This window comes from Anser brachyrhynchus (assembly GCF_964034855.1).
Source record: "Anser brachyrhynchus genome assembly, chromosome: 5".
In the NCBI taxonomy this organism is placed as follows: Eukaryota; Metazoa; Chordata; class Aves; order Anseriformes; family Anatidae; genus Anser; species Anser brachyrhynchus.
In genome coordinates this window covers 3,726,169-3,753,314 of record NC_137699.1, presented here as the reverse complement: position 1 = coordinate 3,753,314, position 27,146 = coordinate 3,726,169, and the positions used below count along the sequence as shown (strand labels likewise).

Here is a 27,146-nt window from a genome sequence, read left to right as displayed (position 1 = left end):
CTGAACCTGACTGCCGAAGAGCGGCAGCAGGGTACAAATCCTTCTCTGAATGTGTCCCACATTTCTCATGACATGTAAAAGTGAGCTCACTCCAGTGATATGAATAGCTTTCATTCCTTAAAGAGTATTTGGTAACGTAATGCTTTGAGACCTATCTTGGACCATACGTCCAGCCTGCTACACAAACAAGTTCGTCCTCACTGCGGAAAGCTGCGACCCAGGAGCAAGTGGTCAGCTACCTTCGTGTTGTGAAGGTGCTTGGGAAACCCGGCAGCTGGGCAGCGCTCACCCAGGGCTGCCTGGGGCTGGAGGGATCCCCCAGGTGCCAACGCTGCATGAGACCACCCTCTGGAACCACAGGGTGTCGCCTGGGGTGGGCGTGCACCTGACTTCCAGAGGCTCCAAGCACCGCCTTTGCACTGAGACTGAGTTAAAGTTCTTACAAGCAGAACACGAATGAAATACAAGAAACAGAACAAAGCAGTCAACACGTGACTAAACAGGGGTGCTATTTCAGAGTATTTTGTTCTGTAAACTCTATAAACTCTAAAATCTTTTTTTTTTTTTTTGTAGCTAGGGCAAAAAATGTGATTTATAAGGAGTCGTTCTGAAGAAATTCACAGGAAAAGAAGGAAGGATGTTTGTGATCTAAAATAGTAAAGGCAGCTTAAAATAGAGTACAAATTCTTAATTTCTGTACAGTTTGCCAAACTTTCATAGTCGCCAGCTGTATCGGAATACAGGAGCCCATCATTAGCTACGTGTACAGTTTGCAGTCAGGAAGTTATGCATAAACACCCACTGCTCAGCTAAATAAGAGATCTAAATGAGGCTTGCTGTTAGCAGGAGGTAAATGCTGTCGCTTGTCTAGGTGCTAGGTGTGACACCTTGAGTGGGGAAATCTTTTGAATGCAGTACCAACCCTTGAAAGTGAAACAAAATTTGAGTGTTTTTTCCTTCCTGCTGCAAGACTTTGTGTTTTCACACAAAAAACATCTGTGCTTTAATATCTCTCATACAATCCGTAAAACATTTCTGTCTGTCATTGCTTCACAGAATTCCTCCACCATTGGTTTTTTGTTTCATTTTAAAAGTCATTCATTCCTATTCATTTTCTTGGGAGACTAACCCATTCTGCGTCTCAGGATGATTTTTAGTATCTACAAAATAATCAAGTGTCGTAATGAACTTTTGAAGGGCTGACTTTGAGTCATTCTGAAGATTATGTTTTCAAGGTTGTAGAATGTACTGCTTCCTTATGTAACTTTCTCTTCTTTCCTCACACCGCTTCCTAAATAGCTGTTCATCCAGCTGGATTTCCTGGCAGGAGTTGAGAGTACCTGGTGAATTCTGAATGTTTGGGCACGTCTTTTTCTTTGTCTTGTAGATTCCTAAGGTGCAAGTTGCACACTGAAGTTGCTCACCTCGCCAGTGCAGTTGTCTTTATGAACTTCTTAACTTCTTGATCTTTTTTTTTTTCTTTTAATATAATTAAAAGGAAGTTAGACCTATCCTGTTTATCTTTCCCTTAACCAACTTAGATCATCAAATCCTCCTTACAATAGCCAGCTTCATGATGCTGTCAACATCTGCCAGGGTCTAATTCTACTTTTTGTTGGTTTTACAAGATGTCTGGCAAGGCATCTATCACTGTTGAGTCCTGAGAGCTGGGCTGTGCCATTGCTGATCTCGTTAAGCAGCCTGCTGCCAAGAGCTGCTCTGTTTTGACTGTCATCTCTAATGTCTTTGGAGGGCTCTGGATATGCAAAGGGGGAATAGACACCCACTTCCCACTCAGCACAGAGCACTCCCTTAGCATGGGCTGCTGCTGTTTGACTTATTACTTGGGCTGGTTCATATTGCTAGGACTAGGTTGGCTACTGGCAAGAGGCAGCTTGGTGTGACAGGGAAACAAAAAGCATTTTGCAGCTCAGGTTCAGACCTTTTAAGTGAATGGTGAAACAGGTGTTATAGCTGGTGCGTCAAAGTGATGCATTGGTCTGTCATTGTGAGACACTGCTCATGAACTGGAAATCACCCTGTTAAAAGGCCCTGTTAAAAGGCTTTTGCTTTAGTTTCCAGCTGATCACCTGACAAAAATTCTGCTGCTTAATGCTTAACACCCAGAGGTGGGTCCTCAGAAGGCAAGGCCTGCGTAAGAGTGACTCTGTCACAATATTCTGGTCTAGTGAAGGATTTTGCAATTAAAAGCTCTTTTCAGCCAGAACAAGATCAACTTAAGTGACTTTCTGTCATATCTGGATGTTATGTTACTCATTTCAGAATTATACTAAAAAGCTGTAGGTACAGTACCTGTGTTTTCCACCATGAAATCTGTGATTGTCTTGTACAAGGAAAAACTGAGATGTGGTAGGTCTGGCAGATGTGTGGAGCCGTATTCACTTTTTGTTGGTTCTCCCAAAGATAGCATTTGTTTAAGGCGAGGCGGCCATGTCACCTCTGACTTGTGCCACAGCACTGACGTGACAAAGCTTGTGCTGTCCCTGCAAGGGGGCAGCCTGAAGTGTGCACGCGGGCACATGTCCCTCCCGGAGGCCATTGCAAAAGCTCAAATTAACTTTTTTATATTTTTATGTACTTCAGGTTCTGCAGTTTAATTTTCTTCCTAAAGTATTCCCAGTTTCCCAAGACACTTACCTAATGTTGACTTTTGCTTTTTTAAGCTTTATAAATTCATTTTTAAAAGGGTGAGTGGGGTATTTTTGTAGTTGGTGGTGGTTGGTTTGTTTCGCATCCTGACCTAAAAAGACTGAGCAGGAGCCATGCTTTAGTGCTCCTGGTACTGAGTTACTTCTCTAGCAGGATGTACAGTTGCTTAAAAATTCCAGTATTAGAAGCCAGCCAGAGAGTGTCCCTGTTAGTGCATTGCTTTGCAGACAGGCCTGCCTTGCTGTCTAATTTGCCTCCTGTCCGTAGTAGTTACAGAAACCTGCAGGAGCATCAGTAGTCACATGCAAAAACATGACCAAAGGAAGTATTAACAGTTCACTGCTGAATCACGAAGCCTGCAGAAGCTCTGGAGGAATAGCAAGGGGAATTACATGGATAATGCAGGGTGGAGATGTCAACACCTTTTGGCTGCAGGACGCAGTTCTGCTCTGGGACCAATGCCGTCATTCCTACGGGATCCAGGGTTCAATGGGTGTCTGGTTCAGCATCTCGCAGAGCCTAGCCAGGCACTGCCGAGAGCTGACACCATCCCTTACCTAGAACCTGTCTCAGTCTTAATCTTGCTGCTTGATGCTGTGGGTGCTCATTCGCCTCCTATTTGGAGCTCAGTCACAGCAGTGAAGACAGTATCTGGTGTAATTTTTTGGAAGGAAAGCTAGAAACAACATTCACAGATAACCAGGATGTTGGTCCCCAGGAATGAATGTAATATAAAAATCCTCCAGCAGATGGGGACTGGAATCGAGCTAATTTTTTTTCTAGTTGTTTTTTTCTTTCTGCATCCCTCCCTGCCCAGGTTCTTTTTACGTGGGAAAACTCACCAGGATTTTTGCACTGGCAGTGAATGGGAAAGTTTACTTTAAAAAGACACAGTGGAGTGAATATTACGATTTACCAGAGTAAGTGGTACACTGTACAGAGACGAGAGCTGGAGAGGTCTGGCCTCAGTTCCTAGTTCTGATTAAATTCGTTGATTCACTTTTTTTTTTAGGTGACTTCTAAAATTATTCCTCCCTTATCACTCTTCGGTTTGCAGCTCCAACTGAACTACAAGGTGCACAGCAGAGTGTAGTTTTCCCTAATAGCACACCTGTGTTAAATTTAGCACTGTTAGGGTCTCTGAGCAATAGAAGACGACTTTTGGAAGGGCTGTGGTTGGATGTAGCATGGGTCGCCTCCAGTATTGTTGTGCTAGTGACTCCTAGCCTCTCCTGGGTCCTTTCCTTGTTGTGTTGGGCTTGCACTTTGCCACCAGCGAGCCCACCATGGTGGTGGTGGTCAGTGACAGAGCAGTCAGCTTGGGACATGCCTTTAGGAAGAGCTGGAAGATACCGTACTTTGCTCACCTTCTGATGAGCTTTGGTGGGAGACCCAAAAGGTTGTGCAGGTAGAGAAAGTTTTCGTGGCAAAGTCACACTGGAGGGAGATGCCACTAGAAGTGTTGTCCAGCAGGACTTGCTCTAAAAGGAAATCTCCCTGTCCTTGCATGGTTGAGTGGCTTTGCTGCCCAGTTCTGGTGGCTCTGGTGTCAGTTGCTGCAGCCTCTAGGTCAGCCTTCCTAACCAGGGGCTGCCTCCACGCCTTGATTTAAGCCCAAGGAACACTCCAAATAGCCCAAACAATTTTTTTATTTCACTTCCGATCTGTGTTAACAAAGCAATAATTTGCTGAAGGCCACTATAACTGTCCATAGGCACAATCTTGAGTTTGATGTATGACAGTTTCTGTAAATATGAGAAATTAGCCAATATTGCAGGGAGGAGCAGGGGGTGAAAAGAGCTAAAAAGCTAGTAAGAGATTGCTCTAGTGATTAGAATTGCACAAATGGACAAAAGCAGCATGCAATTCTCTCATAATGTGCTCTGTGAGGAGTGCACAGTCTGCTGAAAAACAAAGATCAGCACCCATGCTATTATAGACTTTCTGGTTTAGTAGTTATGGTATTTTCTATAGAGTTAAAATAGCATGCATATAGCACATATAGTAAATATAGTATTGTTAATCACTTATAAGGAAAAAAGAAGTTGAGCTGTTTGTGAGTGCAGCACCAGTCGATTTAGTAGCAGCAGTGTGTCTAGTAGCAAAGCCAGTCCAAAAGAGGGACTTTGAAATAAGCATGGGTTGCACAGCCAGCAAAAATAAAGACATGTTTCTAAACACTTCCAGACAAGAGATTATTGCAGGGTCAGTGTTGTCCTGTGCCTGTGCAGGAATTGGAGGCATTGCAATGCACAGGGTGCTGCAGTGGGAGGCCTACAGTCAGTATGTACGTCTGCTCCTTGTTTCTTGGTGGTTGTGGGGAAAGTCATTATGCTCTGATTTCTTTTCTGTAAGATGTAAGTAATGATGCTGACTCCTTTGCAGAGTGTTTGGAGACTGACAGATGAAGTTGTTTATTATACTGGGAGCAAACTAAAATTGTAATGACTCTAACAGGGATTTTTTAGAAGCAGTATTATCCTTTGAAAGGAGGATTAAATACAGAGATATGATGGATACATTGGTTTCAAGCTCTTATGGATGTAAGTACCCTATTTTCAGAGAAAATCATTAAGCCAAATTTTATGAGCTTTGTTTTGGCAGAGTAGTACGAGGGCACATGTAACAACAAAGGAGCAGCATTCCTCCTTCCTATTTCCCCAATATAGAACATTGTATTGTTCAAGGCTCACTAGTCCCTGGCACAGACGTTAGGTACCTGGAGCCTCTTCTGCACATCCCAGGGGCACGTACTTCTTCTCCTTAAGGCTAGCTGCTCTTCAGCAGCTCACATGCTTTCATGCTGCTTTCCTCAGCTGCGTTAGGACATAACGTACCTCACAGCCTGCCTTTGTGTTTTTCACATAAATCATGCAGCGTTACTTCACAGGCCGTCTCCTCCTTCTTTTAAGGCAGCAAATGGGTAAGGAGGCAGGCTCGGCGGTGGCCCTCACCTGCCACCACAGGTATGCAGCACCTCACACTGCTTCTGGTCAAGCACCATTAGGTGCAGGAACAAGGAGCGGTGCACACGAATGATTGAAGCTTTCAGTTCCTAAACCTGTGAGGAGAGGCCTGAGCAGCTCTCAGGCTCAGCTTACCTGCTGTAGGGCCCTCTCTTGGTGGCACACTGAAACCCGGGCAGCAGCTCTGGGTGCACTTGGGTGGAAACCCAGGTACCTTCCTGAATGAACCTGAACACGAGGTTTTGCTGGAAAATATGCTGTCTGGGGGTGCCTGAAATGTACACTTACACCTCATGTTGTTTCAAGGATACCTAACCTGAAGTTGTTCTGTGCTGTTGACTTTCCATTGTTAAAAATGTTACGCATCATCTGGTGACTCAGCAGGTACTTTTCCACTCATTTGCAGCTTGGTATACGCCAGCATGAAAATGCAGGGACACTGACTGGCTGCTGCAGCTCTGTAGACAGTTTAATTTCTATGGTATTGCAATAGCTCAAGCCAATATTCCAGATCCTCTGGACTCAACTGTCTGAATTACAAAGTGGGCCTAATTTGTGTCTGTTCTTTGCACGTGCTTACCAGTGGCCTGGCTTTCCCGTCAAAGCTGTTTTAGAAATGTGAAGTTTATAGCAATGCTGCCAGTAGTGCAGGTTGTTCGGTCAGATGGCAGACACGAAGCCTTGCATAAGAAAGCAGCGTGGCACAGCCATCTCCAGATGTGAGAGCTCCCCCGGCTCTCTGAGGGCCCGGGGGATGGTGCTGGCCTGGCTGCAGCAGGAGGATGGGGTGAACACAGCTGCTGGCCCCAGTGTTGGGAGGGGAGGCACCAGCTGATGTTCTCCTGCCCAGAGCTCCAAGCCTGGATGAACAAGGAGGAGCCCGAGACGCTGTTGGGCTACGTGTCAGGTGAGGCATGTGGAAAGCAGAGCCCGTGCTGCGGCAGCTGAACAGCGCTCAGCACCTCAAAGGGTTTGTTTCTGGTGGAGGATGCAAGGCATGGGATTTCTTGGGAGGCAGGAACTAGTCAGGGTGAATTTCAGCTGCTCCACTGTGGAAGGCGGTGGTTGGTCTGAATAGTTTAATGGCAAAGCAAATGGTCACTTTTCAGTTTGCCCACTTACAATTCTGTTAGCAGATCAATGGAAACGTGCTACCTGCGTGGAACATCCAGAACGGCATTTGTCGACAGACGTTGCGGTTAGAAGCTCACAGGACATACGCAGTTGCAAGGAGCAATGCTTGGGCTCAGCTCACAGCTGTGGGCTCCTGCTGGCAGGGCAGCGAGCCCTGAGGCTGTGGCACAGACACACCTCCTTACCGTCGTGGGCACAGAGCAAGGGGGCCTCTTCCACGCTCTGTCTGAGAGGGGGGACCAGGTGCTGAAAATGAGGAATTCCTTACTGTTGGCTGTCAAAGAACACTCAGCAAACATTTGATATGGATTAAAACTGGAGCATGAACAACTCTTGGGCTGCTTCTGCCTATCCTGCCATGAAGGGATTAAGGGTGTGGCCAATTCACCATCCCAAAATAATGACTGGAAATAAAAGTATTGATGGCAGGTATTCAGGAGAAAGAGGGTTTAACCTGAACTCAAGGAACTGAACAGTGTGTATCAGATGTCAGTGAATGCTTTTGAGCTGGAAGCAGACAGGTTTCTGTCTGTCTACAGGGTGAAGCTGTAGGAGCTTCCTCTACCTTCTGGAGCACTTGGAGCTTCCAGGAGCTCCCCGCTGCTGCTGGTCTCTGGATGCTAAGCCTGAAACCACCTAGTAGGTATGGTTCTTTGGGAGAGGAGGGACTAGGCACTTCCTGAGAGACAAACGGTGTGCCTGGCTACACCTGGCCCTGCAAATGTGCTCCTCAACCAGGGAGCATCTACCAAACATCAGTAATAAGGCTTGCTTCTGAGATCCGCTGTGCAAACCAAAGCCTTTGGTGCCAGCTGTGAAGGGTGCCCTGTTCTCCTTGTCATGGTCAGAGGGACATGGCCCAGTTGTCTCCGTTTTCCTGTCGTTGCACAGTGTGCATCACAACCACCACATTCACAAATGCATGGCACTGGGAAGCTGATGGTGAGCAAATATTTTAAGAAAATAAAATTAAAAAAATAATAATAATTTTAAAAGACCAGGTGCAGGTTGGAGGGAGCTTGGCCACCCTGACTCCTTTGCTCCTATCCAGGTGCTGCCCTGGTGCCGTTCATGTGTTATTTTTGTGCAGCTCCATGTGCTGTGACCGCATCCTTCCAACATCGTGCTGAAACCACTGCTTTCATCCTGCTGCCCTCCATGCAGCCCTGGCAGGAGGTTTGTTCTGAAGGAAAAGCATTTTGGACTTGGGTGTTTATAACACCCGAGGTGGTCCCCTTTATTTCTGGGTTCCCAGATCAGGTGCTGAAACAGGCTGCAAAACCCTTAATAACAAAATGCAAAATGATGGTATCCAGACCACATGAAACAGCATGGAGCATTTAAAATAGGTGTGAAAGTGGGTGTTTTGATTCAGAGGAGAAATAAGGTAAAAACCTTGACCATTGGAGACAACCACACAGCGGTCCTTGCTGCCCCCTCTGTTGTAGCTCACAACACACTGGGTACCAGTGGATGGGGTTTGCTCCCCGTGGCGCTCACCCTGAAGCGCAGCGAGTCCTGAGGCAGGGACTTCAGTGCGTGAAAAAACACAGTTCATGCCTGGTTTCCACATGGCAATAAATCGTGTGCAGCCAGAAATTGGGGCCTTGCTGATCCCTGTTCAAGTACAGCACATTTTAACAAATACGGTAATTACAGGAGAGGAGAGGAGGCAATCCTGCAGAGCTGGCTGACTGCGGCCATCCCAGCACTGCCTCTGCATGCCGAGGGTTTAATTATTGCCTGCCTGAACGACCGTGTTGGAAAGACCCAGGGACCCGCTGTGGGGTGGGAGATGGCTGATGTCAGAGCGATGGACCCGTATCTGTGGCAACCAGAATAAATAAATTAAAAAAAAAAAAAAGCGTGTGCTGGAGCAGGAGGCGTGCAAGCTGCTGCTCCTGAGCACAGCTTCGCCGAATATCTCTTAAGCGGCTTAGCACTGCTGCTCCGGTTTATTACCTGAGCGCCTTTGTGCGTGCTGGGCGGCTCGGAGCATCCTGCCCGTGGGCAGGGACCCCAGGAGCCCCCCGCGTCCCTGCCCGCGTCCCTCCCCTGTGCGGGCAGTGGTTTGCTCCGGGCACCTGCGGCTCGACGCGGAGCCAGCGCTGAATCGTGGCCCCGCTGTGCAAGGCCGGAGGCAGCCGCCTGTGGGGGCCCGTCCTCGGGCAGGTGCTTGCTTTCCAAGGCCAGCAGCCGGCGCCTGCGGGGAGCGAGGGATGCTGGAAGCGCAGTAGCTGAGCCAGAGATGGATGGAGTCGGCAGCAACAGGACCATGTCTTACAGCAGATGGAGTTACAACAGGTATCGTCTATCTTGATTTGCTTTGTTTGGCTTTTTTGCTGGTGGTGGTGTTTTTGTTTGTTTTTTTTTTTTTTTTTTTCCCTTTTCTCCCTGCCTGATACTGTAAATACTGGCAAGATGTTTGTATTGACCAAGGCGGAGAGCCCTCTTCAGGAAAGCATAAACCTTCGCCGATGCTGCTTTTACAGCCTGACGGAGACTTCAGGCGCACCAGTTTCTCAGTCACTCAGGCAGTGGCATTCACTGCTGTTTGGGAGGTGTTTGTCTGGATCGGGGTGTTTTTCCTTCCCTTCGCTTTGGCAGGACCAGGGCTATTACCAGCCCCGTGCAACAGGGGATGAACATTTCTCTCTTCCCTGAACAGTTCAGTTTACGTGCAGTGATTAACTGAGCAGGTGCTGAGACGTGCAGAAAGGTGGTCTCTAGTAACTGCCGTTCAGAGCTGGCACCTGGACATTTGTGTGAATCTGAACAAACAATTGGGAAGGGAAGGGGCCAGGGACCCTGACAGTGGATAAAAAGTGGTATTTTCAAACCAAAGCTGTTAGGAATGCTGCATACAGTCCATAACACAGAGTTCAAAGGGCTGAAATGGTCGCAACAGTGAGACAGGTGAAATATTTGCTCTGTGCTTTGTATCAAGATGCAACTGTATTTCCTCTTCTGGGAAATGTGTAATGGAAAATTATTGTACCATTAGTTTCACCTTTATGTGATTTACAGTTGCGATTGACAGCTTCTTTGAGCCCAGATTGGATAAAAAAAAAAAAAAAGGTACAAACTACAAACTTCATACTCTTTTTTTTTTTCCTTTTTCTTTTTTTCTTTCTGTTTGTGCAAACGGTACACCTGAAATACAGTCAGATGCATTATTAGCATCTGACTGAATCACTACCACAAGCCACCAAAATATTCTGAAGAAATAACCTTTGGAAGTGGTTTTCCTTGCTTAAACACATACTCAGCATCGCCCACGCTCCCCGGGTGTGTGGATTTATATGGTTTATACATGCATCCAGGGAGTTTCACTTGTTTTCTGTACATTTCTGTACATCGCCTCAACAAAATATATGTACAGGTGCAGTCAGTGGTGGCAGTGGGGATGGTACCTTCTTTAAAATCATGTGCACACTTATGTGTATGCACAGCTGAGTTATACAACAAGCCATGATTTGATGCATGTATTCTCCCCCACAGAGGATGTTCCTCATCTGATGCCATGTCCTCAGTAACAGCAGCGTCAGTGCCCTGTTGTGCTCAGAGCTATCCCATGCCAGCCAAGTTGGCTGCAGTTAGGGTATCTTAACCCTACAATAAACAAACCAGATATGTCATGAGAACTCCTCTTGGATGCTTTATCCCAGTGCTGTCACCTCTTGAGTTAACCCTGTTTACTGCTTGAGATCTCTTTCTCCCATTTTCAGTCTTCATTACTGTGACAAAGAACTCTCTGATTGCTGTTTATTACTGTTGCACTGGGAAAGCTGCACTTGTTTGTCTGCCCTGTTGGGGCTTTGCACTGCATCTGAGGGAGAAATGCAGTATTTCAGTCTCCAGCATGGCTTCTCGGTGGCTAGTTCCCAGATTATGATTTTTTTTTTTGGCAACAAATCCAAGCTACATCAACCAATGTCTGTATAATAAATATTTTTCAGTTGTCTGTTCTGGGAGGCTGAGAAATGAACGGCTTATTTTCCTCACGGTCTTCCCTTGCTGAAAAATGGTGCAGAGTTGTTCTTGCACATCAGCACTGTCCTCCCACACCCCCTCATGCCCAGGCCAATGACAGGAGGAGGAAGTAACCCTTTTTGTCTGAAACCCTGGTTGTTGCTGTTTGCATTTGGAGCAGGATCACTGCCTCATCTTTGGTCTCGCTGAGAAATGACAGAAAAAAAAATGTTTGGGGGAACTTTCTGTTGGCAGAACTGCACTTTGGTAACAGTGAGAGCTCCTTGTGATTTAGCAGCACTACCATGTATGCAGGGACTATCCTGTCTTACAGATGATATTGTCTTTCTCAATGTTGCGAGCACATTACTCTCAGGCTGGGTGGATGACATGCGAAGAAATTCTCCCTGCAGACTCTTGCTGCTTCCCTGCTGCTCAACAGAGCGGGGAACGCAGTGGCAGCAGGCACGATCTGCTCAGTGTTTTGTACAAATTTCCCCCCATTTAATGAGCTGCGTGTTCTGTGGTATCCCCAGAGCTCCCAGGTGCCCCAGGCCTGTGAGATGTGAGGAGAACAAGATGTGTGGGCACTTCCCCAAGGCGAGCCGGTGCCTTCCTCACCTGGGGGCTCTTGTGGAATTTCTGCTGTGACCCATGGGGTTTTACTGCAAACACAAAGTTACTGCCAGATTTTGTGGAAGTTGCACTCAGGTATAGTGAGTTGTAGGAGCTTTGCTAGTCAAGTCAAATTAGTGTGATTTGCCTCTTCCTCAGGGGAAGCTTGCAACCCTGGGCAAGAAACGTTCCTGCCCATAAAGCAGGATTAGTGATGCTTACCTTATTTACAACGTCCCACAAACTCAGATAGTAATGCTGGGTTTATTATTCCTCAGGTAAGGTGGGAGAGTGCGTCATGGTGCTTCTGCAGCTTGTCTTGTGTCCTAGTTTCAGTTAGGACAGAGTTAATTTTCCTCCTAGTAGCTGGTAGGGTGCTATGTTTTGGATTAGGATGAGAAGAGCGCTGATAACATGCTGATGTTTTAATTGTTGCAGAGCAGTGCTTACACCAGGCCAAGGACTTTTCGGCTTCTCGCTCTGTCCTGCCAGCGAGCAGGCTGGGGGTGCAGCAGGAGCTGGGAGGGGACAGACCCAGGACAGCTGACCCAAACTGGCCAAAGGGGTATTCCATACCATCTGACGTCATGCTAAACAATATATAGGGGTGGCTAGCCGGGGTGGGGGGGCCGGCTGCTTGGGGATAGGCTGGGCATCGGTCAACGGGTGGTAAGCAATTGCACTGTGCATCACTTGTTTTTTACACATTATTATTATTAGTAGTAGTATCATTATTATTATTATTATTGTTATTATTATATTCCTGTCTTAATAAACTGTCTTTATCTCAACTCACCGGCTTCACTTTCCCGTTTCTCTCCCCCATCCCAGAGAGGGAGGGGGAAGGGTGAGCGAACGGCTGTGTGGTGTTTAGCTGCTGGCCGGGTTAAACCACAACACCCTGCTGGAGTCCTGGTCAGCTGGATGGACAGGGCCAATGGAGCAGGCACTGGCTCCCATAAATTGTGTCTATCATTTAAAAAATGTTTGTAGTTAACTAAACTGGGCGAAGAGGAATGCACAGAGCTTTTGGCCTCTGGGCTTGGTAAGTTGCACGATGGCAGAAACTCATAGGAAAAGAAGGGAATTGCTGCGTCCCTTCCTTCTGAGGACACAAAAACACTGTGTACAACACACAGGCTTCTTTTGTAGTGCAAGTCTATCCAACATTTGTGATGTTTCTCAGAATTTGATCCTGTGACTGTAGTTTTCCCCTTTACTTTCTGTGCGGGATTTCGCTGTGGGAAAAATGTGGCTCCTTCCTGCAGGTGCTTTGTGCAAGGAGGAGAAAGTCCAAACGCTGACTGTGAAACCTGAGGGGAGGAAACCCCAGGCAATTAGGATACACCAGGCAACAAAGCTCCCCTCAACAGCTCTTTTCAGCAAAGGAAAGCTTTTTTCTTTCTTCATTTCCCCCCAAACTACATAAATGTGTATGTGAAAGAGGAACAGGTAGAGCATGAAAAGACTCCCGATGAGCGAGTGTGGTGTTCCCACATCTTGCTGTTGCTCCCTAAAAGGCCAACCTCATGTCTGTGCTTTCCTCTCATCTCAGAGCAGTGATAATTTCCTTGTCACTCTGAATGTTGATAGCCAAAAGCAGAGGCTAGGCAGTGATTTGAACAAAAAACTGGGGATATTTCAAATGTCCTATAAACACTCAGGATTCCTGACATCAGCCAGATAATTTCTAGAGTAAAATAATGCTGTTCTTTTGTCCTCTGCCCACAGTGAGATAGTGTTTCCTGGACAGTTGCTACTCATTTTTAACAGCCCGTAGGCATGGGAGACCAGTTTGAAATCAAACATACGGGCAAATACTGCAGACTGGGATCGTGCTATGCGCATTTGGAGAAATTATGTAAGGCAGTGGTAGACTCCATGATTTTGCAAGTGTTTTCAGATGTCAGTGGACTGTACATAGCTTGCATGAGGAGGGTGACAGCTGAACAGCCAGTCCAGAAGGGGTTTCTGCAGGAGCAGTGGAAAGTTTTGCAGCAGAAGGAATGAGTGACCTGCAGGCTCTTACCCAAAAGTTTTAACTAAAAAAAAAAAAAAAAAAGATCTTGTTTCCTCAGTGTGAATATACTAGGACCCTGAATGCCAGGTGGGTCAGCTTGAGTCTGATTGCTGGAGTCCCGGTGCCCAAAATAACGCCTATGTTTTTTCTTCACTGATAACTGATCTGTCTTTGCTTACTCAGACTGCCACCATGCAGCCACCGCAGACCATTTGCTTCTGATAGGAGCCTGCAGTCTCCTCTTTTGTTGTTGTTGTTGTTTGCAATTTCTGTGAAGAGGGAAGTCTGTGGTGTCAGTAGCCAAAGCAAACCATCAAATGAAATATCTCTTCCCAGGCACTGACCTGCCATTTCTCATGTATGTTTTGTGTAGGGCCCAGTGGTCACTCTGCCTTGGTTGAAGGACCTTCTTGGGTAGGAGCCTGGAGGAGCCACACAGAGCTGTATTTCAGGGGCACATCCCTTACACCCCTCTTGCTCTTTCACCTTGGTTTATGTTGCAGCTGGTTTCCTCCTTCCTCACGTTTCTTGCTGTGATCAATAAGTTCACAGTCTTTCTCCCCTATCCTCTTTGCTTTATTTCCATGTTTACTTTCTATACTTTTCCTGGAAGACTTTAGTGCAGTTAGGCTCTCAAATTGCCACATTGTGATTAATGTAGGTTTTATACACTAGTATTTGGACATACATTTTGGGAAACTTACTCCCAGGATGTTTCAGCTCTTGGAGGCAGATGAAAACTTTTTTTCTATTGATCTCTTTGTTCTATTCTGGATATCAGTGTTGTTCGCAGCTCCCTTTTGAAGCTGCTATTTCTGTTTTGCCTTTATTATCCTGTGTTGAAAAGCCGTGACTGTGTATTTAGGTCATGGTGTTAGAGGGTTTCAGTCTTAGATCTCATTTTTGAGAGTTTTTAAACTCCTTTACCTTCATCTTTTCTGGGACATGCTGTCAGCAAGCCGTAAATGGGGTTTGTCCTTCAAACTTCCACTCAAAAAGGCTTTCTTAGGGAAATTATAATTCTTCTTTCTCTTCTCTAAAGTAGCAGCTGTGAGGTCCCGAAGCAGGAACACTTCTTACCCCCAGGTTTGCTGCAGTGAGCATGCTTTGACTACCTGGCAGAGCAGCTCCTCTCTGCTTGCAGCAGAGCCATCTCAAGCCCTGTGCACAGACCCGCTGCCAGGGATGGAGGGCACGTTGTGCCCTGAGCTCTTGCTGATAGCAGTTCCTAGGTCTGCTCTTAAGCGGAGGTAATGCATTTCTTAGAAGTTAGCTACTGTCTTCTCTTGTATGATTTCCACTGCTGCTGCTCCTAATTTGATGCCTGATACTCACTGCATTTCCAGCCCACCTGGCTCTTCAGGTCTTCTCAGGACCTAAATTTGTCAAGAAGGTGCCTGCCTTCTGTGCCCTCCTGTGGGGAGAAACCTCAACATTGCAGGCACCAGCAGGAGCCCTTCCCCACACTCAAGCAGGGCCAGGGACCCAGTAGGTTGACAGATGAGAAGGGGTGTGACATTTCCTTCCCTAAGCGCCACCACCCTTCTCTCCTCTGCCAGCTTGTGTTCTTACATGTTTTTCTCCTGAAGCAAATACCTCTATAGGTGTAGCCATTGGTCAAAGTTCTCAGGGGGGTAGAAATTGTTCTGCAGAACAGAACAAGGGGGTAAAACCAGCCAGCCCTAAAGTGAAGCCGGAAGAAAATGTTCACATAACTGATAAACCGAGAGAATTTATGATCAAAGTTGTATGTTTAGTTTTCTGGAAGTCTGAGACATGTTTTAGTTTTCTTTCACAATAAAGTGTCCTAATATCAATTGCATAGGAGAACCTAGAGTTGGGAAAGATGTTTTCTTCCACAAACCAAAACACAGTGAAGGATCTACAGGGGCATTCACACACATCCTTCCTGCATTCAGTGTTAGTGCTTTGCATTGGCTAGCAGCACATCCTCAGGCGTGTGTGATTCTCCAGAGACTGCCTGGCGAATTGTGGCAGCCTGGCAGGGAGAGGTGTGAGAGGAAGCTTCTGTTCCCACTTCGCTGAAGAAGAAATTTTAAAGCTTCTTAAACAAAACTAACCTGAGAAAATATGTTAAACATACTTAGCTCACAAACCGCATTGCAACTACAATGAATGTAAGAACTGTTTAGAGCAATTGTTTGGTATCACTGCCAGCAGCTTGACAAAGAAAGTGAAGAGTGAGTTTTTCAAGGGAGACTTATTTCACAGATGAACTTCAGTTTATCCATAGCATATAATGTATTAGTTAAGAGCTTATAGTAAAAAAAAGAGACAGTAACTTACGTGAGTTAACTTGGCCTTGAAGATGCCACTTTCATGCTCCCACCATTTAATTTTCTCACAGAATCCTCACACAGAAGTGCACAGCTGGCCAGTAGCAATGGATGGACCTCTCTGGTGCGTAGAACTTAGCGCCCCATCTAAAGTTTTCCATGGGCCGACTCACGGGGACGATTCCAGGACATCCAGACTTTGTGCTCTCTGTTGAGAGATGATTGTGAACCTTGAAATCTATATTAATGAACCTAGAAAAAGAAAATTTCCCATTTTATTGCTGCCTCCTCATCTGGAGGAGGCATACCTTAGGCTTTTTTCACATCTCACTGAAATTTAGCTCCTATTTGCCTTGGAAATAGCTGCTGCAGCTCCGGTTAGGGAAAGACACTAGTGCTCTGCAACCCCGTAACAGCCTGAGGTGCACGCAGCCCCCAGCATGTCCTTTCAGAGGATGGTTGTATGGAAAAACAGCGCAGCCACCACCTTGCGCCCTGGCTCCAGCTGGCTGCCTGCTTCTCTGCTGTAAGACACTCCGTGGGAGGGTTGCACAGTTTGCTTTTAGGGTAGGCTTATAACAAAGGCAGAAAGCTGGGAGCAGGTTTTTTTTTGTTTTCTTTTTGTTTGCTTGTTTGTTTTTGAGATGTTTCGGGGGTTTGTTGCAGGGGATGTATTGGTGAAGAAGCATGAGGAGCTTGTTTCAAACAGCCTAAAAAAAGGAGCGGTAGGAGCTGGCACCACTGGCAAAGTGGAGACAGGAGCCTGCACCCTGACTGAGCACCGGCACCGGCTGTGAGCAGCGTGGAAGAGGGCACAGATGGCTTCTGTTTGCAGTGAAGAAGCTGGAGTTGCTCCTCCTGAACCTCGGTCTGAAAGATGTTATTAATAACCATTTCAGCTAATTGTGAGGACAATTTGATTGGAGAATGTTTGCATGAAGCAGAGGCTCAGGTACAAACTGCAGCCTGTTTGCCCAGTAAGCAGTAATGAAAAGGAAATGGGTAGCACTGGGGAGGCCGGGGGGGGGCAACACCAGCTTATATTTAATACAGGAGGTTAAATGTGCAATGGGAGGAAACTGGCAGAAACAAGCAGAAAATAAAGAAAAGGAGGACTTCTAAGCTGTCTGAGGACAAATGTACGACTAGGGAAAACCCCTTCATCAAAATATTTCATGCAGCAGAGAAATATATGCATCATCTAGGGAAAGTGAAAAAATGTGAAGGCATGGGGAATAAATCTGTAGTGTGAAAAGCAGCCAAGCAGCCACATTTTAGGACTGCCAATTGAAAGAGCACAGTGCGGGGCTTGGAGCAGCTGTTGAGTGTGCGTCCAAGTCAGTGGTTAGCAGAATAGACCTGTGGAAGGATTTTAAAAGTGAAGAGTAAAAACACTGGGGTGGAAATGGGTAGTTTTTGGAAAAACAGACGTTTTGTAATTGGTAACTTTAACGAGGAAAAACTTTAAATGATCACATATAAATTTGTTATTTTTCTGAAGCTTTTTGTTCTTTGAAGCCTTCAAAATATTCTTATGCTGGATGATGAAACATACCATATATATGCATATATCTGTATAGTTAAATATATACATATACCCTGAAGAAACACATGAAATGTCAGATGTCCAGTTAACAACCTACTTCTTTAGCTACAATGCTAGTATTAAGACAGAAATGTATTTTCGTCCCTCTTCTCTTTTTTTCTGGCAGCCTTGCAGGAACTTTTAAATTTAAACTAGTTTTAAAAGGGAAATGCTATTAAAACTATTTTTTTACTTTGTGAAGATGTGGGGTGAGCAGTATAGTCTCTAAATATGAAGAGTGAATGGCAATACATTAAACTACCTCAGCTTCATGCTGACAATGTTTTCTTCATGCTCGGAGAGGTCATTAACAAATACTCATTAACAAATTCAGTGATGACTTCTTTTAGAAGATGGAGAGAAAAATAGAAACAAAATACATATCTTTTGACAATACTTTTGTAGACCTCTACAAAACCTCTAAGGCCTCTGTAAAACTGGATGCTTAAAACCTGTGGTCAGGGTTTCTTTTGAACCATAAAGATGACTCCAGCCTTTCTTTAGGGTAGAACAGGCAATAGCCATGAAGTAAGCAGTGTGTGAAATGCCATAAAAAATGCTATTCTGGAATCTCTTGGTAGCACTTTTCTCTTTCCTTCTTTGCTCTTTTTGCAGGCTCTGAGTGCTTTTCATTACCACAGCTGAAATATAAGCTAAGTGCCTCATCCTTGGTGCTGAGGGACAAACCTGACAGTCTCTGAATACATGCGCCATGCGAGGGAGATGGAACGTCATGGCTTAGAGATGTCAAAGACTTTGTGCTCTCACTGCTGCTTGCAGAATTAGATTGTATCTTGTTCAAAAATGCCTGCTAACCACCAATAGAAATGTAACGCTCAGCTCATTCTGTCCTTTGGAAAGGCCAAAGCTGATCTTTATTTTGCCAGGCCCAAGTAGGTCTGTTGGAGCACTTTGGATGTCAGAGCCTAGATGCCACTGGGCGAAAAACATAGCTTCTGTGTTGCTTCATAGCAACATAGCATAGCTTCAGCACCTCAAGGATATGCGCTCCTCTTTGCCGGGGTATCTCATCCCTTGCACACTTAAGCTTTCTGTATCTTTCACCTTTAAAAAATCCTTGTTTTCATAAGCTTGCTGTGACATTTGTTTGCTTCCTTTCATCCCCCTGGTGCTGTTATGTTATGGCCACGTTACTCTGGCCAACTGCCACGATGGCTCAAACATCCAATTGCTTGCTGCTCATGCACTACCAGCAGTACCTTCCCCCGTGCTGTGCCTTTTGCTGTCTGTGAATGCAAACAGCTGTGGTTTGCAGGATGGAGTCTTCCTTACTGCCCCTGTGAGAACTCGTAGCACTGATATTAATGTGAAACTATTGATTTGATCTTTGTTAATTGTGCATACTTACCTAGGTTCACTCCTGTCTTCACAGAATTCATTGAAAATCCTTCAAAACAGTTCTTGAAGTTAAATTTTTCCAAATGCAATACCCTATTTGAAAGTCCTACTAAAACAATTTCTGTTGGGACTCCTGAAGTATCAAAGCCAATTCCATAATGCTTAATGTAGCTTTTCTATGTCTGGAGATGCAGGTTATTTGGCAGAGCTGTGACCTAAAATTTCACCAAAACACAGGAAATTTGTCTGTCCACCGTTGTCTTGTGGCAGGGAGTAAAGGTGCCCCCAGGGTACCTGGCTTTGCTCTGCTTCTCTGTCAGTCTGGTCTGTGCAGGGAAGCACCATTTCTACTTCATTCCTCAGTTGTTTTTGTTTTCATGAAGTACAATTGAAGTGCAACTGTATGGGCTTTCCCAAGCCAAATTTGCTGTTTAAAGTTAATTTCATGTTCCAGCGTAATTTTTAAAATCTTAAGTGGAATAAGTAAAGTGCTCTGCTTTTTAAGATAGCTTGGCTAGCCTTAGGAAGAAGCAATGAAACTTAGGTTTCATAACAGGATCAGATTGTTTTGATCCAATTTTCAGAATGTAGTTTTCTGGATTGGGAAACAGTACATTCAGATCTGAACAAACCTCTTGGTCGGAAGGTACAGATAAATTTGAAGGAGGAAATAGAGAGCAGGCAAATCGGAAGCTATTCATTATTAAACAGCTGCTCTGTCTCACTACAGAGCAGGTGAGTTGATTTTTTTTGTGTGTGTAAATTACTGTTAGCTACCAGGAATGACATGTGTGGTCAGTGGATTTAGTTGGTTTTAATTAGATAGCTCAAATTGAATCTATAAAGAGCTAACAGCTTGCACAATGCAGATTTCTGAAGATGAAGCCTTCTAAATAATAAATAACGTATAGCCTTGTCTTGCTAGTGAGGAGTGAGAAATAGGTAAATGGGTAAAAATAGGGAGCTGGGAAGCAGTGGGACTGGAGCTGGCCCTGACATACTGTGTGAACAACGGCTGTTAAGGTACTCAGGGTAACTCTGCCTGTGTGACATACGGTGCTTTCACGCACTGAAAACCCAGGCGGAAACCCAACCGCTGATAGACACGTCGTTTGTCCTGAGAGCTGTGATTTTGCCCTGGACTTTGCAGAAGGCCGTGGTTTGCTTCCTAGGCATGTTCTTTGGTGGGCACAGGCACACTGTCACCTTCTTCCAGTAAGTACATCATTTGCCCCTTCCACCCTAACATTTCACTCCTTTCATCCTGAGTGCACACCACATAAACTGCTTTTTCTCTCTGGCAAGTCTTATTTTTCCTCTCCTATCTAGACACCCCTTAGATGTTTTTAATTAGTGGAGATTTTGAATTCAGTTTGAGCCACTGACATGGGAAGTGTAGGAGCTGCTCTGGGCTGTGAACCCAGGCTGAGGCCAAAGCCTGTTTAAGTCCCTCCTTACAGCCCTTCTGGTCTGCTGCTAATCACCATAAGAGGATTAGCCTGAAGCATGGGATGTTGGATACTACAGTCAAAGATGTTTATAACAGACTCTGGGCTATTTTCATTCATGTGTTTGTAGACATAAATGATTTCCAAAAAAACAGGTGAACTGAGTTTCAAGGCAATTTACTCTTGCTTAGTGCACATGTATATATATATATATCAAGAAAAGGAAATTTGGACCAAAAAATAAGAACAGGACTTAAATCAGAGCTGAGAGTGTTGATGTTCGAGACTTGTTAAAAGCCAGAGCTTTGGCTCCCATTGTCCGCTTGTTTTTAGAAGGGTTTGCTTTGTAAAAGTATTATTTGGTTTCTTGTATGACAATAAGCAATCATATAATATTACATTGCTTTTGTTGGTGTCTGAATTGTACCTTCCGTGAAGGTGTGTTCCTCCCATGGTCTCCTGGTGCAGACGGGCTGCTCTTTTCATAGAAACCGAGGCTAAGCCACAGCTATTTCTGTTCCTGATTTTTGGAGCTCCTAGAGCAGAGCTTCAGCCTGACAACAGGGATTATTAAATATATCATCTTAAGTATGGTATCATTAAATGCAAATAGGCTGCCTCTTGCCTGGGAGGCTGGGTGGGAAGGCAGTGATGTTTTCCTGATACTTATTGCCTCCCCTGGGCATTAGCTATGGATTGCCCATAAGGCAAAGGGAGATGCTGGCTGTGCTGTGTTGCAGCTAGTCTTGTGCTGAGGAAGTGAAATCAAAGTTAATCTAGCAAGCACCCTCCTAGGTAGGCTGGGACTGCGTGTGGCCAGAACAAACATGTCTGTGCCTCTGCGTGTAATTGAAGATGAAATGTGGTGACTAAACTCTGTTTTGTTCAGTATAGCATCCTTACTAACGTACCATCTCTACACTGAATTCATTCACTGAGAAATGTATATGGACTAACAGGTTGTTTAAAAACGTAATTAGGGTATAATGTCTGCAAAACCAGACACGTTTGCTCTCCTTATCCGTTGCAGCAAGACTTTTGTGCTGATTGTACTGTACAGTTGCTAACACAATGCCAATGAGATGCTGCATTAAGAGTCAAGCATAAGGATGCTGTATGTGGGGGAGATGAGTTGTGTCTGTTGCTGTTTCGGTACTCAAAAATGCAGTTGTTTGGGTAAGTTCTCATCTCTGATTAAGAAGAATGGATGTTCTGCTGTTTTTTCTTTGCTTGTCCTGTGTGAAGCATTCCTGCTGAGCCTGGAGGAGTTCTGCTGTGGGAACAGCCCCAGATCGTGGGTGCAGGGTGATGCTGAGTGATGCTCCTGCTTTGATAATCCTGCTTATTAGAGGAAGCTGTGCATTTATCTTTGACTCAGCTTGAGTTTTCTGCATTGACAATTATCTTTCTGGTAAAAATTTATCTTCACTTTCACTTTGCCCCCAGCCCATTAAACTGTGGGATTGTCTGCATGATTTGAGATGCATGCCAGAGTCCCTTTTCTGTGAATCTTAAGCACCTTGCCAAGAACAACATTGCAAGGAATATTAGTTTGCATCTTATCAGTTACCTTTTTGGCTGGTTGTTTCTCCAGAATCTGTAACAAAGAACAGCTGCTAGTATTTTTGTGCATTTATTGTTCCTTCTTACTGAGCAGCATAAAAATGGCTGTCTCCAGCAGTGGTATGATGCTCCAGGAGAGTCACTTGCAGGTCTTTCACTTCTTTACCATATGATTGCTTTTCCTACAGCTGTAATATCTGAATTTACCTTTTTGATGTTATCTCAGTCACAGTGCAGCTGAATAAAAATTCTGAATTCTGTGTACGGTAAATGAAATAATGTATATTGGTGTTGAAAATATAGTGAATGTTTTTTTTTTTTTTTACTAAGGTCTTCTTTACCATTCTTGTGTAGGTAGTTGGAAAGTCAAGGTAGGTGACTTAGAAAAGAATAGGCAATGAGAGAGGGAGTGATACAACTCATTATGTAGCAGAGAACAATACAGGAGCCCTTTTATGATCCTTTTGTGAAGCATCCAAGATTCAGGCTTCTAATATGGTGTAGAAATTATGCAAAAAGTTTTATAAAATTGCTTGGATTCTGTCCGCGTGTACTGTAAAGCTTTTCATAAATTTTTCTCTGCAGAAGTTACAGCAGGTCTTAAGTTATAATTTTTTATTTTTTAAGTTTGAGATAATTGAAAAACCCATCTATATGTAATGAAATATTCAAATATGTAATCAAATCTCACTGACTATGATACAGTGAGATTGTTTTAAGTTTAAGCTTGTTCAGCTAAGTTAAAATTCACCTTCACTTGAATGCTGTGCTCAAGGATGACCTCGCTGCCCAGCTCTGCCAGAAAAGGTGAGAGAAGAGCAAAGGTATGAGGGGACCGTCTCACCTTAGCTGTATGGGTTTGTTTAAATTCTGTTTCAGCTTTGTTTCAGTTACAGCGTAGTGGGCTGACATTTAACTTCAGCTTCATACTTCCCACCCTGGCCCCAGATGTGCTTATGAGCGCTGGAGGCCCCAATTCCTGAAATCTGGTGGGCACCTGAGGCCATCCCCAGTTGTATTCCTGATGCCTTCTGTGAGTTAAAGAATGACTACATCTTAATACCTAACAGAAATGAGGCCAGAAAAAAATAATATTGTAAAATATATGAATAAGAATGAATATTATGAATGTACAAATGTGTAATTTTCTATTTGGCTTTTCTAGAATGTAGAAATATAGTGGGTATCCATACTAAATTCTCTAGCTCCCCTGCCTTTAGTCGCCACAGTGGTACAGGTGCATTACTGTCTTGGGGAAGGTGGCGAGGAACAGAAATGATTCATGATAATCCAGTGATAAATTTCTGTTATTAAGTTGCTTTTTGAGCTGTTATATCCCGAATTCACACTCCAATCCATGGATTTAAAAAGAAAAATAATCTGATAATATAAGACACAGAACACTGCTGAAGAGGCAAGAAGTGTTATTTGGTGTTTTGGAGAACCTCGTTGCTGAAGTTGCTCTCCATCTTGGACAAGCATCATGGTCTGAAGAGTCTGTGGTGTGCTGCTGAAAGGCCTGTTCAGTGGTCACTTCCTCTGCTAAGTTTATATATGTTTACATGTTTATTTTGAGGAGTATTTTTACCACTACTAGCTGTAGGGACTAAACTTGACACGTTAGTAGCAAGAGCTGTTGTTTCTTCGCTGCTGCCCTTCCCCCCTGCTCCCACCACAATTAAAATAGAGTGCAGGCACCCACGGGGGAGCCGGTCCCTCCTGGGTGCCTTGGTGCAGCCCCTCACCCTCCTGTGGGTGAGGACGGAGCCGAGAGCACTTTGAGCTCCCGTGGGGTGAGAGGAGATGCTGGCCGTTGGCCACACATATGCAGCCTGCTTGTGCCCTGCTTGCCTGACTTTCCCCTTTGGAGAAAGATAAGGATGTGCCAAAGAAGCAGCAGGGCAGCAAAGACTTCACTGCTTGAGAGTGATTAAATAGGTGATTAATTTCCAGTTGATTGGTGTTTTGCATCAGAGGTGGTTACAGTCAACAAAAAAAAATAATCTGTTGATGGTGATGTAGCCTCTTGCCACAAAGCAGGCAGAAGGGATGCTATCGCTGCACAAAGGGAGAAAAAGTATCACTTGCAGGTCCCAGATGAGTCAAACCCAGAAAACAAATGAAGCCTGGGAGATGCTCATCCCAGGAGAGGCTTTGCGAGCGTGTAGGAGAGTAAGTAAAAGCACTGGAGCCTCTTTAAGCCAGAAGCCAGTCTAAACTGTGTTAATGGTGTTTGCTGCTAATTGCACTTTGGTGTGTGCCTGTCCAGGAAACCCCAAGGAACACCCTGTGTGCTGTCAGCAGAGTTGTGCTGGGGTAGGTTAGCGGTGCCTAAAGGGAGAGCAGGAGGGCTTTGTGGAGGGCTGACTGGCCCAGGCAGGGATGGGGAGAAACAGGCAGTGCTGGCTGAGCAGGTGGTGGAGCCTGGATCACTCCTAACCTCACTCTGCAGGATTTGTTGGAATGTTATTGGGTTGAGGATGCTTAGATTCTCCTCTTCTGGTGCTGAGAGCAGAGTCTGAAGTGCAGCTGGGCACATTTTGCTTGCCCAGGCATAGAAGGGATGCTTCTTATCAGACATCAGAAAATGAGAAGCCTCTAGAATTAGAGGTCCACAATGAAGTTCACTCTGTGACACTCCCCGAGAGTCATGAGTGTGCTCTGTGCTCTCTCTGCCATCCTCCATGTCCTGGAACTGTGAACTATGCCCCTCCACTGGTGCTCTTCTGATACCCTCTGGGTATCCTAGGAGAATTTTAGCATCACTAGATGAGTATTTTTGGCCAAAACCAGATTCTCATCCTTTGGTCTGTAAAGATCTTGGTGCAGGAAATGTGTTTTTAAAAATACATGAAGATTAGGAAGATAATTTGTTTTCTCCCATCTCTTTCAAGCCCTCTCCTATTTATCCCTCTTCTGTGCTACTTCATTGTCTTGTCTTTTCATGCCAGGTTTACTATTGTTGCATCTCTGGTGATGGACCATCAGAAAAAAAAAAAAGTGTTTTTGTTGCGTCTCAGCTGTGGATGAGGCTTGGGAAAGTGAAGGTGGATCTTCACAACTGTGCACTCAGTTTAGCTTCTGACTGAACTGTCACGTGGAGAATTCAATCGCCTTCTGAATTAAACTTGTGCTGTCTTACTAGTGTATTATCTGACAGTTGGCCACAGCAATATGAGCTGTTATGAACATGATATTAATCATGTTCTGAAACAGTATTTCCTTGTGGAGCAAGTGCAGCTTTGCAGTGCTGAAAGCCTTGTGTGTGCAACAGAAGGGTTGCAGCCAGGCATCACTATCATAGGGGATATTTACATCATGATTGACCTTTTTTATTACTATTTTATTAATAGAAATACTTCCTGATCACTTAGCAACAAAAAGTAATAATTTTATTCTTTTAATTAAAAATCTTCTAAAATATTGAATAAGCTTTTTTTTTCTTTAAAAGGGTAAGTCATGTTAATTTCTCTTCAGAAATAAGCCCTAGTTCATGAGGACAGAGAGGTAGTCATGTCACCGTTTGCAGAGCCATGCTCCCTTGCTTGCTGTGACCTGGGTACAGTGAGGCAGAGGAGTGTTCCCTGTGCAGGCAGCCCGACTCTGTGGGCAGCAGTACCTGGAAATGCTTGGTGAGACCCTTGGTGGCACACTCAGTTTATTTTACTCTTTTACAGGGCTCCCAGCAGGAGTTCAAATATACATGCTGATGTGATTACATCCCTCCTAAGAGTGCAGGAGGTCCCCACTGCAGGAGGAGCCCAGTAGGCATGCAGCAGTGAATGGCTCCACTCCGCCAGCCAACCAACTTGCTGTGCTGGTGCAAGGCATGCCCTCCTCTGCACAAGGATGTGGTTGTCTGCATTGGCAGGGGCCAGAAAGCCTGCTTGTGTTTCCTGGGAGGAACTGTCCAGGGCATGCCTTACTTTTTAAGTTTAATCTGAAACAATATTGACTTCATACTGGCAACTAACTGATGGCATGATGGTGTGTGCCACAGTTTGCACGAGCCTTCCAAGAAAGGCCTGCTTTTGGTGGGAATGCATCTTAGATTGCAGGACAATGCTGGCCCCACTCTCTGCTCCCTTCTTACACTGTGTGTGCTGTCACCCCAGGAGGAACTTGTGTGTGAACAGGCTCTTTTGCAGAAAAGGGGTGGGACTATGTATACGAGGGCTCTCTCTTTGCAGATACTATTCTTTGAATAGTTCCCCTGTTCCCAGGGCACGTGGCCTTTGTCAGTACAGAAGGGTTTACTCTCTAACTGAAGAAGCATCATCTGGAAGGTCTGCAGAAGATGAGCTTTTGTCTTTTAATGCATTTTTTTTTTTCCTTTTAACCACACCATCTGAAGTGGAGCACAAGTGAGAACAGGCACTGTCAAATAACAAATAACATGTTGCTTGCCGTGCAAAGGCAAGCAGCAGTGCAGACGCTGCCAGCCGAGCTGTCTCCTGAGGACCTGGCTCCAGCAGCTGGCACAGGCTCAGCTCTCTCCAAATTTCCTCTTGCGCTTATGTGCAGAGCTGCAAACTGCTCTCTGCTTTCAAGCACTGTCATTCGCTGCAAAATTGGTCTGAATGGGAGTGCCGACTGCATCCTGAGTGCTTCTTTCAACAGGAATATAGAGGAAAGACCAGTTCCCCGTTTAGGAGTCTGGGTGGGGAGAGGGGCTGATGCTGTTCACCCACCTCCCCTCTCCCCTATGCCTGTTACCAAAGGGAATGAGAACTGGGGCTCTCCTCCCAGACATGCAGCTTGTGTATTCAGCTGCATACGCATTCTCTTTTTTCCTCTCCACCTGCCAACATGTATCATATTTAGCTGTCTTGGTGTTGGGAGGTATAATTCCTTAATTTCTGATTAAAACGATTTCAAAGCTCTATTTAATTGAATAACTGTACCTTATTCATGCTTGGTGACTGAAGATGGTCATCAGCAAACATTGCAATCATCTGGAAACTGGATCTCATCCCCTGGAGTGTGCACCATGAGAAACCTGGTGTGTGCCCCTGGCAGCTCGGAGAGCTAGAAGCCAGCCAGCTCCTCAGCATGTGTCCCAGCCGTCGCTGGCACTGCTCTGTGCTCCTTGTCGCCAAGTTGCCTGGAGAGTTAGAAAACAGGTCTATGAGAAACTGACCATCCTTTACTCACCAGCAATTGTGACACTTCAGAGAAGTCAGTCCCAGGCAGTTTTCCTACCCATTCCCACTGGTTTGGGCCTATTTTATAAGAAGGCCTCAGAGCGGCTGTCAATGGGAAGAGTTAGTGTTACCAAGACTTGTTACTCTGAAGTGCTCAGTCATACAGCACTGCAAAAAATAGCTTTTTGTAGATTGCAGGAGTTACTGAAGGGAAGCTGAATTCCCTGAGGCTCCTGTAGGAGGGGGAATAAAAGGCTTTTTTGTCCAACTATCTCACACTTATGCAGTCATGCCAAAGCATGACGGTGTGCTTCTCCTGCTTTTCAGAGGCCTGCAGATTAATTGCAATTCTTTTGAGGACAAAATATGTGGA

The 27,146-nt window shown here is 45.1% G+C and overlaps 1 protein-coding gene and 1 long non-coding RNA gene across 8 annotated transcripts in view; one reads left to right on the top strand and one right to left on the bottom strand.

Moving 5' to 3' along the window:
• Nucleotides 1-4,208: 4,208 nt before the first annotated feature.
• LOC308196645 overlaps nucleotides 4,209-27,146 on the bottom strand; it is an 89,377-nt gene continuing 66,439 nt past the window's right edge. The window contains exons 3-4 of one of the 3 annotated variants that reach the window (XR_013952321.1): nucleotides 12,154-26,733; nucleotides 4,209-7,016 (exon numbers count right to left, since the gene is read on the bottom strand). This is a non-coding gene — a long non-coding RNA (uncharacterized lncRNA). Of the gene's footprint in view, nucleotides 7,017-12,036; nucleotides 26,734-27,146 lie in introns of those variants that run through there. The other 2 variants (XR_013952323.1, XR_013952322.1) reach the window with 2 other exon arrangements.
• Nucleotides 8,025-27,146, top strand: part of TUB (TUB bipartite transcription factor) — a 148,152-nt gene continuing 129,030 nt past the window's right edge. For 2 of the 5 annotated variants that reach the window (XM_080595834.1, XM_080595843.1), the window contains exon 1: nucleotides 8,025-9,074. In XM_080595834.1, the coding sequence (XP_080451960.1) occupies nucleotides 9,019-9,074 (56 nt within the window). In that variant the 5' untranslated portion in view covers nucleotides 8,025-9,018. The remainder of the gene's footprint in view (nucleotides 9,075-27,146) is intronic. The other 3 variants (XM_080595835.1, XM_080595844.1, XM_080595841.1) reach the window with 2 other exon arrangements.